The sequence below is a fragment of the Pelodiscus sinensis genome, chromosome 5 (genome assembly GCF_052426305.1).
Source record: "Pelodiscus sinensis isolate ZL-2025 chromosome 5, ASM5242630v1, whole genome shotgun sequence".
Lineage (NCBI taxonomy): Eukaryota > Metazoa > Chordata > Testudines > Trionychidae > Pelodiscus > Pelodiscus sinensis.
The window spans coordinates 6,514,819-6,527,029 of record NC_143056.1 but is presented as its reverse complement, the minus strand read 5'-3'; the positions used below and the strand labels follow the sequence as shown (position 1 = coordinate 6,527,029).

The 12,211-nt window shown below is 52.8% G+C and overlaps 1 protein-coding gene across 1 annotated transcript in view; it reads right to left on the bottom strand.

The window, feature by feature from the left end:
• The window catches only part of ABHD12B (abhydrolase domain containing 12B), a 36,673-nt gene that overhangs the window by 1,021 nt on the left and 23,441 nt on the right, over nt 1-12,211 (bottom strand). Inside the window, exons 7-12 of the mRNA XM_075926181.2 lie at nt 12,030-12,159; nt 9,049-9,089; nt 8,305-8,384; nt 7,053-7,135; nt 4,786-4,864; nt 2,780-2,904 (exon numbers count right to left, since the gene is read on the bottom strand). Of these exons, the coding sequence (XP_075782296.2) occupies nt 2,780-2,904; nt 4,786-4,864; nt 7,053-7,135; nt 8,305-8,384; nt 9,049-9,089; nt 12,030-12,159 (538 nt within the window). The remainder of the gene's footprint in view (nt 1-2,779; nt 2,905-4,785; nt 4,865-7,052; nt 7,136-8,304; nt 8,385-9,048; nt 9,090-12,029; nt 12,160-12,211) is intronic.

Below are 12,211 nucleotides of genomic sequence, written 5' to 3'. Positions count from 1 at the left end.
GTCATTTGCCAATAAAAGACTAGTTATGGAGATTGCCTATCTCCTAGAACTGGCAGGGACCTTGAAAGATCATCAAGTCCAGTCCCCTGCCCTCATAGTACCATCCCTGACAATTTTTTGCCCCAAATCCTTAAATGACCTCCACAAGGATTGAACTCCCAACCCTGGGTTTAGCAGGCCAATGCTCAAACCACTGAGCTATCCCTTCCCCTCCCTCTATCTATATATTAAAAAAAAAATCATGCACCAGTGTATACACTCTCCATAAGAACATCATAGCACCAAAACAGCAGATGAAATTTGATAAATGCAAAATATTAGAAAGCAATTGCAACTCTATATAAAATGGACAATTAGCTATCACGTGAGTGATTTTGGGAGTCACTGGGTAGTTCTCTGAAACCATCCCCTCAATGTGTGGTGGCAGTCAAAGGCAAACAGTGTTGGGAATCATTAAGAAAGGGCTATAGGATAAGACAGACGCCTATTGTCCCTCTTGAATATTGTGCACTGATGTGGTTGGCTCAGAACAGATCTTAACATTGGGAAAGGAACAAAAAAGATTAGGAGAGGACTACTCAGCATACAGCCCATGGTGCCGTTTAGATTTACACGTGGCCACCATATTTTTGAACATGGCCTCCACTAGGAACACACACTACACAAGTCAGTAGAATGGTCTTCTGTTGAGATGAATTTTAGTAGTTAAATTCCTGCACTATCATTGCTCATTAAAAGTGCTGTCATATGGGTGGAAAACCATTGCCTTTTTATAAATAGCAGCACAACTAACTTAAATGGGGCCTGTGTGTTGTGTAGCATTGCCATAGTTGTTTTCACAAAGTCAGGCATGATTACAAAGATTATTTGCAGCCATGCTTAAGGTACAGCCCTCAGTGGCTGTATCTACATTGGCATGATCTTGTGCAAAAGCATGTGCCAGTGTAGACGCTCTCTTGCACAAGAAAGCTCTGATGGCCATTTTAACCATAGAGCTTTCTTGCACAAGAAATTCAAGAGGCCAGTATAGACAGGCAACATGCACAAGAACAGTTGTGCAAAAGGGCTTATTCCTGAGCAGGAGCATCAGAGTTGTTGCACAAGAAGCCCTGATTTCATACAGTAGAACTTGCACAGAAACACACGGCCAGTGTAGACAGGCAGCAAGTTTTTGCGCAAGAGCGGCTGCTTTGGTGCAAAATCACACCAGCGTAGACACAGCCAGCATGTGCTATGAGTATCATTCTGGCCCCTGGAGCTTCCAAAGTTGAGTAGCCTTGGATTAGGAGTTTGGAATGGCTACCACGAGGCAAATAAGACTGGGACTTCTCAGCTTGAAGAGAGACAACTAAGCCGGGCTAGGTTAGGTCTTAAAAAAAAAAAAAATCTTGACTGGTGTGGAGAACTAGCAACCCCCAAGGAAATTAATGGGCAGTGAGTTTAAAACAGACAGCACTACTTCACACACTGCAGTGCCAACCTGTGGAACTCCCTGCCAGAGGATGTTGCAAAGTCCAAGACTAACAGGATTTAAAAAAAAAAAAAAGTAGATACGTTCACAGAGAATTGCTCCATCAGTGGTGATTTCCAGGATGGGCAGGGATGGTGGCCCTAGCCTCTGTGTCAGAAGCTGCAAATGGGCAAGAAGGGATGGATCACTTGAGTCCCTGTTCTGTTTATTCCCTCTGAGGCATCTGGCATTGGCCACTGTCAGCCAGGGTTCTGGGCTAGACAGACGGTTGATCTGACCCAATCTGGCCGTTCTTATGCCACTTGGAATTATTTTGGTAACTTATTTCAAAACACAAATACGCCTTGGACAGAATCCCCCACACGTAGAGAGTTAAGAAATCCCTGTGATAGCCCCATGCCTGTTTCTCTAGCCCCTCCCACTCCCCAGGGATGCAGAGGGAGAAACACCAGCCTGGGCTAAGGAGTTTCCTGCACAAACCCTCTTTCCTTCCTTCCAGGCAGGTGGAGATTTGCAGCGGCCAAGAACCTCCCCCTACACTCTCATTATATTTGCAGCAGGATTCCTCCAGGTCTAGCAGCCCCTAGTGGTGGCCAGCAACACTGCAGCCTAGTCCACAGTGAAACAGGGACAGAGGCACAGGACTGGGAGGGGTTCGGTGCTTACCCAGGGAAGCCTGCGGTCTCTTCCTAGAGCGAGCAGAAGCTGCACAGGTGGAGAAGAGCAGCTGCCACCCCCTCCCCTCCCCAGCAGCCCATGGGGCACAGCCTCACGCCCTGCGACCGAGCAGGCAGCTCTAGGGCGAAGCTCAAAGCCCTGCCCCCCCTCCTTTGCTCATCTCTCCAAGGTGCCCGTGGGGGGCGGAGGAGAGCGTCTGTACCCTGTCTGCTGGTCTAAAGCTGCATTCCCCCTGCACCTCCACAGCCAGCTGCTGCGAGCGCAAGGGTGGGGAAGGGCCTTCGCAGCCCGGATCCCTGATGGGCCTGGGGGCGGGAGGAGCGCGCAACATTTTCTCCTCCCTCCCCCGGGAGCACGCAGCACTTCAAAGTGCCGTACGCTCACGCAGGGCGGGGGCGGGGCAAAGGGGCTCCCCCAACCCCAGACCGATCATGGGGTGGAGGTGGGGCAGCCCTGAAGCATGCTGGCCCCGCCCCTTCCAGTTTAGGCCCCGCCCTTTCTGGGGCAGCCTGTGGCCACTTCAAAATTTATTGCCCACCCCTGGTAATAGTGCTAGCTGGGCACAGGCCTTGTGCCCTAAAGGGACCCACGCCCTTGAGCGAGCTGCACTGACCAGCCGGCAGGACTTACTTGACGATGTCAGGCAGCTCTGGGTGGGAACAGATGTTTTCGTGGGCGAAGCCCAGCTGCTCCGGAAAGGAAACAAGCCGGACCTGGTCTTTGTTCTCATAGGCGGCGAGCGCAATCTCGAAGAGCTGGGGGGGGGAGAAAAGAGGCCTCGTCGGGTCAGTCAGCGCCGTCCTTTCCCAACTGGCTCCCTCGTGCCCCACTTGAAGTGGTTGGTGCCCCGCGACCCAACAGGATGTGACTGGCGTGAGGTCTCCGGCGTGCGGCGGCGGGGAGCCTCGGGCTGTAGGGGGGAGCTCCGCCTTTCTGGAGGGGCTTACCTGTGGCGCAGCAGGGGGGCTAAAGCAGCTTCCTGCCTCTCCTGGCACCGCAGACCAGGCTGCGCCACAGAGGGAGCCGGCGGCAGGTTCCCAGCTCACGGGAGTGCGGAGATAGTGCTCGGGGCGGAGGCAGCTCTGCCCCCCAGGAGCCGGGCCTGCTGGCACCCGCTTCTAGGGGGCAGCACAGACAGGCGGGAGCTGCCTTAGCCCCCCCACTGCTCACCTGACCCCCCTGCAGCCACGAGACCCAGCGCCCGACAGTCCACCCCCCAGTGCTGAGTCACAACCCGTCGTCTGAAAACCCCTGATTTCGAGTACAGCTGAATGGCTACAGCAGGTATGTACTTTACACGGCCCTGAACCCCAGGGCGAGGCTGTGAACCCCGTTTCACACATGGGCCTAGGAAAGCCATTGGCCAGGGCCAGTCTGTGGTTGTCTTAGGAACTAACTGAACGGGGGTGCACTGAATAAGTCCAGCGATGGGTCCACTAGCCCTGTCTTTCGGGCACCACAGCAGAGAGAAGGGGGGGCCTAGGCTCCTGGCTGAGGAGGGGGCCTAGGCTCCTTTCCCTGCCGTCTGGTTAACGGTGCTCCAGCCCTGCCTCCCGACTTGAGCGTGAGGCAGCTTAGCGCAGACCCCCGGGGAGGCGGGAGTTCTGCTGGAGCGGCTCGTCAGCTAGTTCTGGGGTTGGCACAGCAGTCCGGGGTGCAGCCTGTCTTTCTAGGGACTCAGCCGGACAAGGGGAATGTTTGGGATCTGAGGAAAGGGGAGAGACTAGAGTTTGAGTTAGTCAGACGGGGATTCAGGGACGGGCGTTGAAGAGGAGGGTGTAGCTCGGAGCGGTATGGGGGGCTGGTAGCAATGCCGTACGGCCAGGGCACTTACACCCAAGGGAGACACGGGGCTGTAGCATGGGAAGGGCTGTGTTTTCACCCCCAATAAAATCCCAGCTGCGTTGTGTAGCATTTTTCTGCACTGAGTCAATTCAACACAAAGGGAGTCAGGAGAGACGCTGCTGGTCTATAAGGAGCAATCTCACTGCGGCGGGTAACGGGGCCTGTTTGTAAAACGGTCTCAGACTCGCCTTTCTCCAACCTAGCCCGTCTACAGTGGCAGAGCTGGCTTGGACTACTCTGCACTAGTTAGGCCTCAGCTGGAGTACTGTGTCCAGTTCTGGGCGCCACATTTCAAGAAAGATGTGGAGAAATTGGAAAGGGTACAGAGAAGAGCGACAAGAATGATTAAAGGTCTAGAGAACATGACCTATGAAGCCAGGCTTCATGAACTGGGCTTGTTTAGTTTGGAAAAAAGAAGATTAAGGGGGGACATGATAGCGGTTTTCAAATATCTAAAAGGGTGTCACAAGGAGGAAGGAGAAAATTTGTTCCTCTTGGTTTCTGAGGACAGGACAAGGAGTAATGGGCTTAAAGTGCAGCAGGGGAGGTTTAGATTGGACATTAGGAAAAAATTCCTAACTGTCAGGGTGGTCAAATATTGGAATAAATTGCCAAGGGAGGTGGTGGAATCTCCCTCTCTGGAGATATTTAAGAACAGGTTAGATAGACATCTGACAGGGATGGTGTAGACGGAGCTTGGTCCTGCCTTGAGGGCGGGGGGCTGGACTCGATGACCTCTCGAGGTCCCTTCCAGTCCTATTATTCTATGATTCTATGAGGAGAAGAGTTACCTTTTGACCCAGGTGGGCGGGTAAGACGGGATCATCTTCCGCATGCAGAATCAAGAGGGGACTGGAGAGCACTTTAACACTGCGGGGGAAAACAGAGCACGTTGAAGCTGGTTCATTAGCCTGGTGCACAGTGTTAGGGCAGGGAGAGCGACCCCTCAAGCCAATATTCCTAACGAACTTTGCACCTAAGTGCCGTACAGTTTAGCTGGAGTGTGTACTGTTCAGAGAACGCCTTGGCTGTGTCTAGACTGGCCAGTTTGTACAGAAAATCAGCCGCTTTTCCGGAAAAACTTGCCAGCTGTCTACACTGGCCGCTTGAATTTCCGCAAAAGCACTGACTTCCTACTGTAAGAAATCAGTGCTTCTTGCGGAAATACTATGCTGCTCCCGTTTGGGCAAAAGTCCCAAAACTTTTGCGCAAAAGAGCCAGTGTAGACAGCTCAGATTTGTTTTCCACAAAAAAGCCCAGATGGCGAAAATGGTGATCGGGGCTTTTTTGTGGAAAAGTGCGTCTAGATTGGCACAGACGCTTTTCCTCACAAAGTGCTTTTGCGGAAAAGCATCCGTGCCAATCTAGACGCTCTGTTTCAAAAATGCTTTTCACGGAAAACTTTTCCGTGAAAAGCATTTCCGGAAAATCATGCCAGTCTAGACGTAGCCCTTGTGTTTAAGACGGACCGGAGCAGAATGCTACCAGTACAGATGTAAAATTTCAATTAATTGGCTAATTGAATAGTTGATCATTTCATGAGTCGATAAGGGGGCCTCCGCCCCAGGGCTGTTGCTACATTTCAAAGGCGAAAGCGCCGTGGGGAGCAGAAAGCCAGCGGTGGAAGAGAAGGGGCACTTCAGAGGCAGCAAGCGGGTGAGGGGACGTGACTAGTTGTTCACAACCCTAGCTACCAGCTGCACAAAGAGGGCCTTAGAAAGGTCTGATTTTTGGGACACTGCTGAGAATGGAAACACTCCCCACATACACGTGCAGAAGCCCAGAAGGCATAAATACGGTCCTGTTGGCCCTAGTCTACACTAGGACTATTTCAAAATAACCCCTCTTAGGTCAAGCCCGTTATCTCAAGTGGGTCCCTTATACCGCCTCCTCCGGTGTCTTGCCAGGCAGGAGAAGGGGGCAGAACGCTAACCCACAACCAGCATTTTGAAATAAAGGGCCGTGGAATTCGAAATCTGGACTCCTGCTTTTCATCAGGAGTAACACTCCTTCCAAAACAGTTCGAAATAGCAGGACTGTGGATGCACAGGTGCCGCTATTTCGAAGTAACGATGCCCCAGAGTAATTTGAACTAATTATCCACCCACCCAGTGCTTCTTGGGGGTCTAAGTCTGAGGTTCGCGTCCATGTTAGCAGAGCCTGCCTCGGAGTAACTGCAAGGCTCCCCGTAGCGAGGACACGCTAGTTCAATTTTGTTAAATCGGGAGTTAAGTTGAATTTACTAATTTTGAAACAGTTCCCTGGTATAGACCTGGCCTTGGAATACTGGATTTTACCCTCGAGCCACGGTGACGGTGCTTGTAGCAAACGCCAAACTTAAAATGGCCTAGCTTTGCCAGTTCCTCCTTCCCTCTTCAAGACTGTGCAGTGACTGGGTTGCTGAACGCTTTCTATGGGCATGGTGGGTTATAGGCTTGTGTGTGTGGTGGGGGGGGAGAGACGGTCACCACTTGGTAGCATAAGGAAAAGTTATTTCCTTATTCCCACAATATAAGAACTAGGGGTCACCAAATGAAATTAATGGGCAGCAGGTTTAAAACCAACAAAAGGAAGTTTTTCTTCACTCAGCGCACAGTCAACCTGCGGAACTCCTCGCCAGAGGATGTGGTGAAGGCTAGGACTTTTAACAGAGCTCAAAAAAAGAGCTAGATGGATTAAGAAGGATCCGGCAAGGGTTAATTTGGAAAAGAGGCGATTGATGGCAGGACATGGGAGTGGCCTTCGAGTACTTGAAAGGCTGTGGTAGAAAGAGAGAGAAAAATTGATTCCCTTCCACAGAGGCCAGGGCAGGATAAAAAGCAAGGAGTTCCAACTACAGCACAGCCAGACCAAAGTGGGAGGGAATGGAGGAGGCACCTTACAGACTGAATTTTATTATGGCATCAGCTTACATGAGCGGCAACTCACTTGGTCAGAAGCTTAGGCCATAATAAAACTGCACCGCTAAACCGGCTGCGGGCCAAGCCTCGGGCAAAGCTTTGAGAACACGAGGGCAATGGAACGGATGCCTCGCCGTAGGCCCCGAAACGTGACTCACTTTTCGTCGCTGCGGAAATACATGTCTCCCAGGGCCATGGAGTCGAGGACGAGGTACTCGAACCCTGGGAACTGGCGGTAGATCTGTGGGAGAAAGCGGGAGCGATCGGCTTTGCCAGGTTTGTATTTATAACTCACGCGCTTTTAAGGCTTCATGCCAGAAAACTCACGTTACATGCTTTAGGGTCTGTCTTTTCCACACCTCCCAGGTGCTACTTCTTCCCACCCAAGTCTGGCTTCTTAGGCACGTCCGAGGGGGAGGGGTGGTTTCTCTCCTCCCCAGGGGCAGATGACCGTTTTGCGGGGCCCCGGGCAGCATAATTCCACGGGGCCCCCTTTGCCACGGCGCATGCGCGGGGCTTTCTGAAGCGCGGGGCCCGGGGCGGCCGCCCCGTTCGCCCTGCCCTATATCCGCCCCTGCTCCTCCCCCAGATTCACAGGCTGGTGTCAGGGGGTCACGCTGGACAGCTCCTACCCCCAATACTACTGAGGGTTGGGAGTCTCCTGCCATCCAGCTTCCATTTCTACTGTAACCGGAGTCCATGCAGAACGCGGGTTTGCACATGGTCTCTCCCACATTTTTAACGAGACACAACCCATCGCATTCCCAGCTAAACCCTCCGTGTCTTGTAACACGAGGGCGAGAGGGAGGGAATCTGGATGATTTCCTCCGTCCCCAAAGGGAACCCTAACGCGTACTGATCCAGAGATACTAGTCAATACCGACCAGCCATTTCCCTGTACCTAAAGCTACCTGCTTTACGGTGGGTCTCACCAACGTCTGCCTTTTTAGCTAAATGATTAAGAGGGTCTCCTGAGATGGCTGCATTAAAGCCTCCATGTCATGTTCCCATTTTGGCCCCCCGGCCATGGCTTACAGTTTGCACCGAGGGACACAGTGTTAGGATGCTATGAAATATTGTATAACACCAGTAGGACAGCAGCCTTAGTGGGCGCGCGCACACACACGCGCGCACGTTCATGGCTCCCCGACATGGCTTTCAGCCCAGCGATGGCCTATTACCAAAGGACCTCCATAGACAAGACTGCCATTGCGCTTCCTACGCCTGCACGCTGGTTGGTCACCAGAGCTCCACCGCCAGCTGTCAGCCGTGTAAATAACATGCTTCCCGCCCAGCCTCACAGGACAGCCAGGGACACCTGAGCCCTGCCACTTGGACAAGTCTCCCTGGCCACGTGCCCTCGGTTTCCACGCGCGGCGGTGCCGGGTGGCCGGGAATCGGTGGCCTTACTCTGGTGAAGGGGATGTGAGCGGCTGCCTCCCGAATGTTGGTGTAGGCAGATTCCAGAACGATCAGGTCCACCTGGTTGCCTTGGAAACAGTAAGGAGGGAGGAGACTCATCAGGCGAGGGACCGTTCGACGTCCTTTGCGCTGCCTCTGTGCCTCCCACCTGCATGACTCACTGCTCCACAGGCCCCGCTCCCTCAAGCCCCGCCCCCCCACAAGTTAGTGAGTCAAGTCTACAAAAGCCAGATGCTCTCATGTGCCGAGCGGCTGTTTTATTCCTCCACCCCCCCCCCACACAACAGATTAGACATAGGCCCTTGTTCTGCCACTATTCAGGGGCTCTACCTAATGCCTGAAACGAGGCCTGCTCCGCAGTGGGGCCTTTCCAGGGACTACAATGAGCGGTGGGCCAGGCCCCCTCAGCTGCATATTGAGAAAATGGAAGAGGCTCGGAACATCTTCAAGTTACTGCAACTTCTAGGGCTGCCCCAGACAGCACTGGGCAGCTGCTCTCTGCTCCCTTGGCACCGCCCAGCTCCCCCACCCCGGTCCCCCCAGGAAACACCAGAAGTACAGCGCCCTCCAGCGAGTCCTGGCTGACATGCCCTCGGAGCGGACCCTAGCCAGCGTAGGGTAGAGCAAGCATGGGGCTTGTCTGAGTTTGGCCACGGCCACAGGGAGCCGTGACGGGCTCTTGCTCTTCCCAGCTCATGGGCGAGCTCACGGTGATGAATATTGGCAAATTACCTCTTTCTTCAAGCAGTTTTCTTGCCACATTTGTGGCTACCCTGTGAGAAAGGAAAGCTCAGTCAGGGAACACAGGGCGGGGCATTTTTAACAAAGAGATGAATCGATTAAGGCCAGAACTGACCACTGGGTTCATCTCACTTGATCTCCCACATAACAGCCCCCCGGACATCCCTGAATCAATTCCTATTCTAAGACCAAACAGCTGTGATTGAAATAGAACTTTTCAGAAAGATCCAATCTTGACCTAGGTATTTCCAGGCATAGAGCAGCCATCATGACCCTTGGCCAATTGTTCCAATGGTTAATTACCCTTTTATTTCTAGTCCAACTTTCTCCAGCTTAGTCTTCCAGCCCTTGGTTCTTGTTCTATCTTTCTCTGATAGACTGGAGACTCCTCCATCACCCAGACAACCCTTTTAACCAGGGGTCTCAAACTCAATTTAGTCCTTCTCGTGACTCTTCTCCGAGCCCTCTCCAATTTTTTCAACATCCTTCTGCAACTGACAACTCCCGAGCTAGTCCAGCAGTGGTCACACTAGTACCAGATACAGAAATAAAATAACCTCCGCTCGATTCAGGATTCCCCCGTTTATACAGCCAATGCTCACAGGAACATTTTTGGCCACAGGATTGTAAGTAGGGCCCAGAACCAATTGCCGAGGAACCCACTTAAAAATCCCCTCTCAAAGATAATTCCCCGTTTGCAGTTACATTGAGATGCGTCAGCCAGCTAGCCTTCTCCATTTTGGGGCACCATGAATTGGTATCTTTCTAGTTTCTTACACAAGATGGTATATGGTGCTTAGAACTCAAATGCCTGAGACGTTTGTATCACAGCAGCGTTACCTTGGTCAACTACAAGAAAGAGTTGGAAAAATCCATTTGCCCGTGTTAACTGGCATAATTCTATTACTTTATTGTAACACGTCATTAGCTACACGTGTCGCTAGGAGGACAGCTGTCACTCACAGGTCTATAGTTACTCAGAACAGCAGTTCCCAACCTGCAAAACCATTCACAAACTTTTGGTGGACTGGTAACATCTTATTTGCATATTAGCATATTCACTATGCAAACAACAAATATGCAAATAAAATGTTACCAGTCCACCAAAAGCCCCAGCCTCCAGAACCCCCCTGTGCCAGTCCTAACCCCTAGAGCCCCCTACTCCTCCACTACCCCCCGGCTCCAGCCACTGACCCCAGAGTCCCCTGCACCCAGCTACCCCCAATGCCAGCCCCCCATCCCAAATGTCTCAGTGCCAGCCCCCGCCTCTTAGAGCCCCCCCAGACACTCCCAGTGCCAGCCTCCTGTTTCCAGAGCCTCACTGCACCCAACTCCCCCAGAGCCCCCCCCCCGCACCAGCCCCCAATATTAGACCAATCCCCAGGGCCCCACAGTGCCAGTCCTGCCCCCACAGCCTCCCCACTACGGGCCCCACAGTGTCTGCTCCCAACCCCAGATGCCCCAATGTCAGCCCCCTGCCTCTTAGAGCCCCACACCCTTAAAGCTTCCCTACTAGCCCTACCCCCAGAACCAGTCCCCCCCCCCCCCACTCCAACACTAGCCTCACCCCCGGAGCCCCGAAGTGCCTGCCCCGCCCCCTCACCTAGCCTTGTGCTGCCTCCCAGCCAGCAGCCGAGCGCTGCTGCCCAGCTTGCGGCTGCTCTACAGCTGCCAAGCTGGGCTCCGCATGACCCCCTGCTGCGTAGCAAAGTGCTCTTCCACGGCCGAGAAGAGACCCTGCCCCTGCCTGGCCAAAAGGCGGGGCAGGACACGCCTTTCCCAACAGCTGCGGAGGGAGCGGCGTAATCCAACCCCGGCCTGGCAGCAAGCAGTCTCGGCTCAGCAGTTGAGAACCGCTGACTCAGAACATCCCATTTACTCCTTAACACGTGGGTGCAACTTTAGCATCCTTCCAGATGTCTGGCCCAGGACCGGATTCCTCCTTCAGGCAAGCGATGGAGTTCAGTGCCTTAGAAGTCAGGGTCCAGCTAGACTACAAGGCTGTGTCTAGACTGGCCAGTTTTTCCGGAAAATCAGCCGCTTTTCCGGAAAAACTTGCCAGCGGTCTACACTGGCCGCTTGAATTTCCGCAAAAGCACTGACTTCCTACTGTAAGAAATCAGTGCTTCTTGTGGAAATACTATGCTGCTCCTGTTCAGGCAAAAGTCCTTTTGCACAAAAGGGCCAGTGTAGACAGCTCAGATTCGTTTTCCGCAAAAAAGCCCCAATCGCGAAAATGGCGATCGGGGCTTTTTTGCGCAAAAAAGTGCTTTTGCGGAAAAGTGTCCGTGCCAATCTAGACGCTCTTTTCCGAAAATGCTTTTAACGGAAAACTTTTCCGTTAAAAGCATTTCCGGAAAAATCATTCCAGTCTAGACGTAGCCCAAGTGTTTGTCAGGAAAAAGTACACCAAACGCGCTCTGCATTTGGCGTACTTTTTCCCAATTCTTTTGTTGGAAGAGACTTTTCCGACATTTGGCTCATCTAGACTGGGCCAAATGTCGGGGGAAAAAACCTCTTTCAGAAGCCCCCTTGTTCCTTGTGGAACGAGAAATACAAAGGCTCCTGAAAGAGCGTGTTTGCTCTTCCGCTCTTTTTTTTTTTTTTTTGCGCACAGAAGAGCAGATGCGTTCCCTGGACGCGGCAGAGTTTTTTCAGGATACCGTTGGTAACCCGAAAAACCCCGCAGTCTAGCCATACCCTCACCAAAGAAGTGTGACCAGAAAGACAAATGTTCCTACTAAAAACAAGGCCCACTGGGCGAAACGGGATCCGGCATGGCTTGCCTCGATTCAAAGGGAGTTCCAGCAACAGCCGAGCTGAGGGGAGATTCCCCGTTACGTGTTTGCAGTTAAAACCCACCCTAGTGCAGCGACACGCGTCTGGCCACCCACACATCTACACGCCAATAGACGGGATGCTTCCCCGCAACCCCTAGACTCTCCATCCCTCGTCCCCAGCACCCCACTTACCCGCTCCCCAAGGAATGTCCCCAGACAGCCACGGTGCTATTTCCGCTGCGGGCTTTTACCCAGTCATAGAGGAACAGGGCGTCTGTGGTGAATCCCGTCTCACTGGGGTAGCCAGTGGAGTCCCCGTACCCTGGGGTGAGCAGATGAGGAGGTTACCAAGGGAACAATTTTTTTTTTTTAAA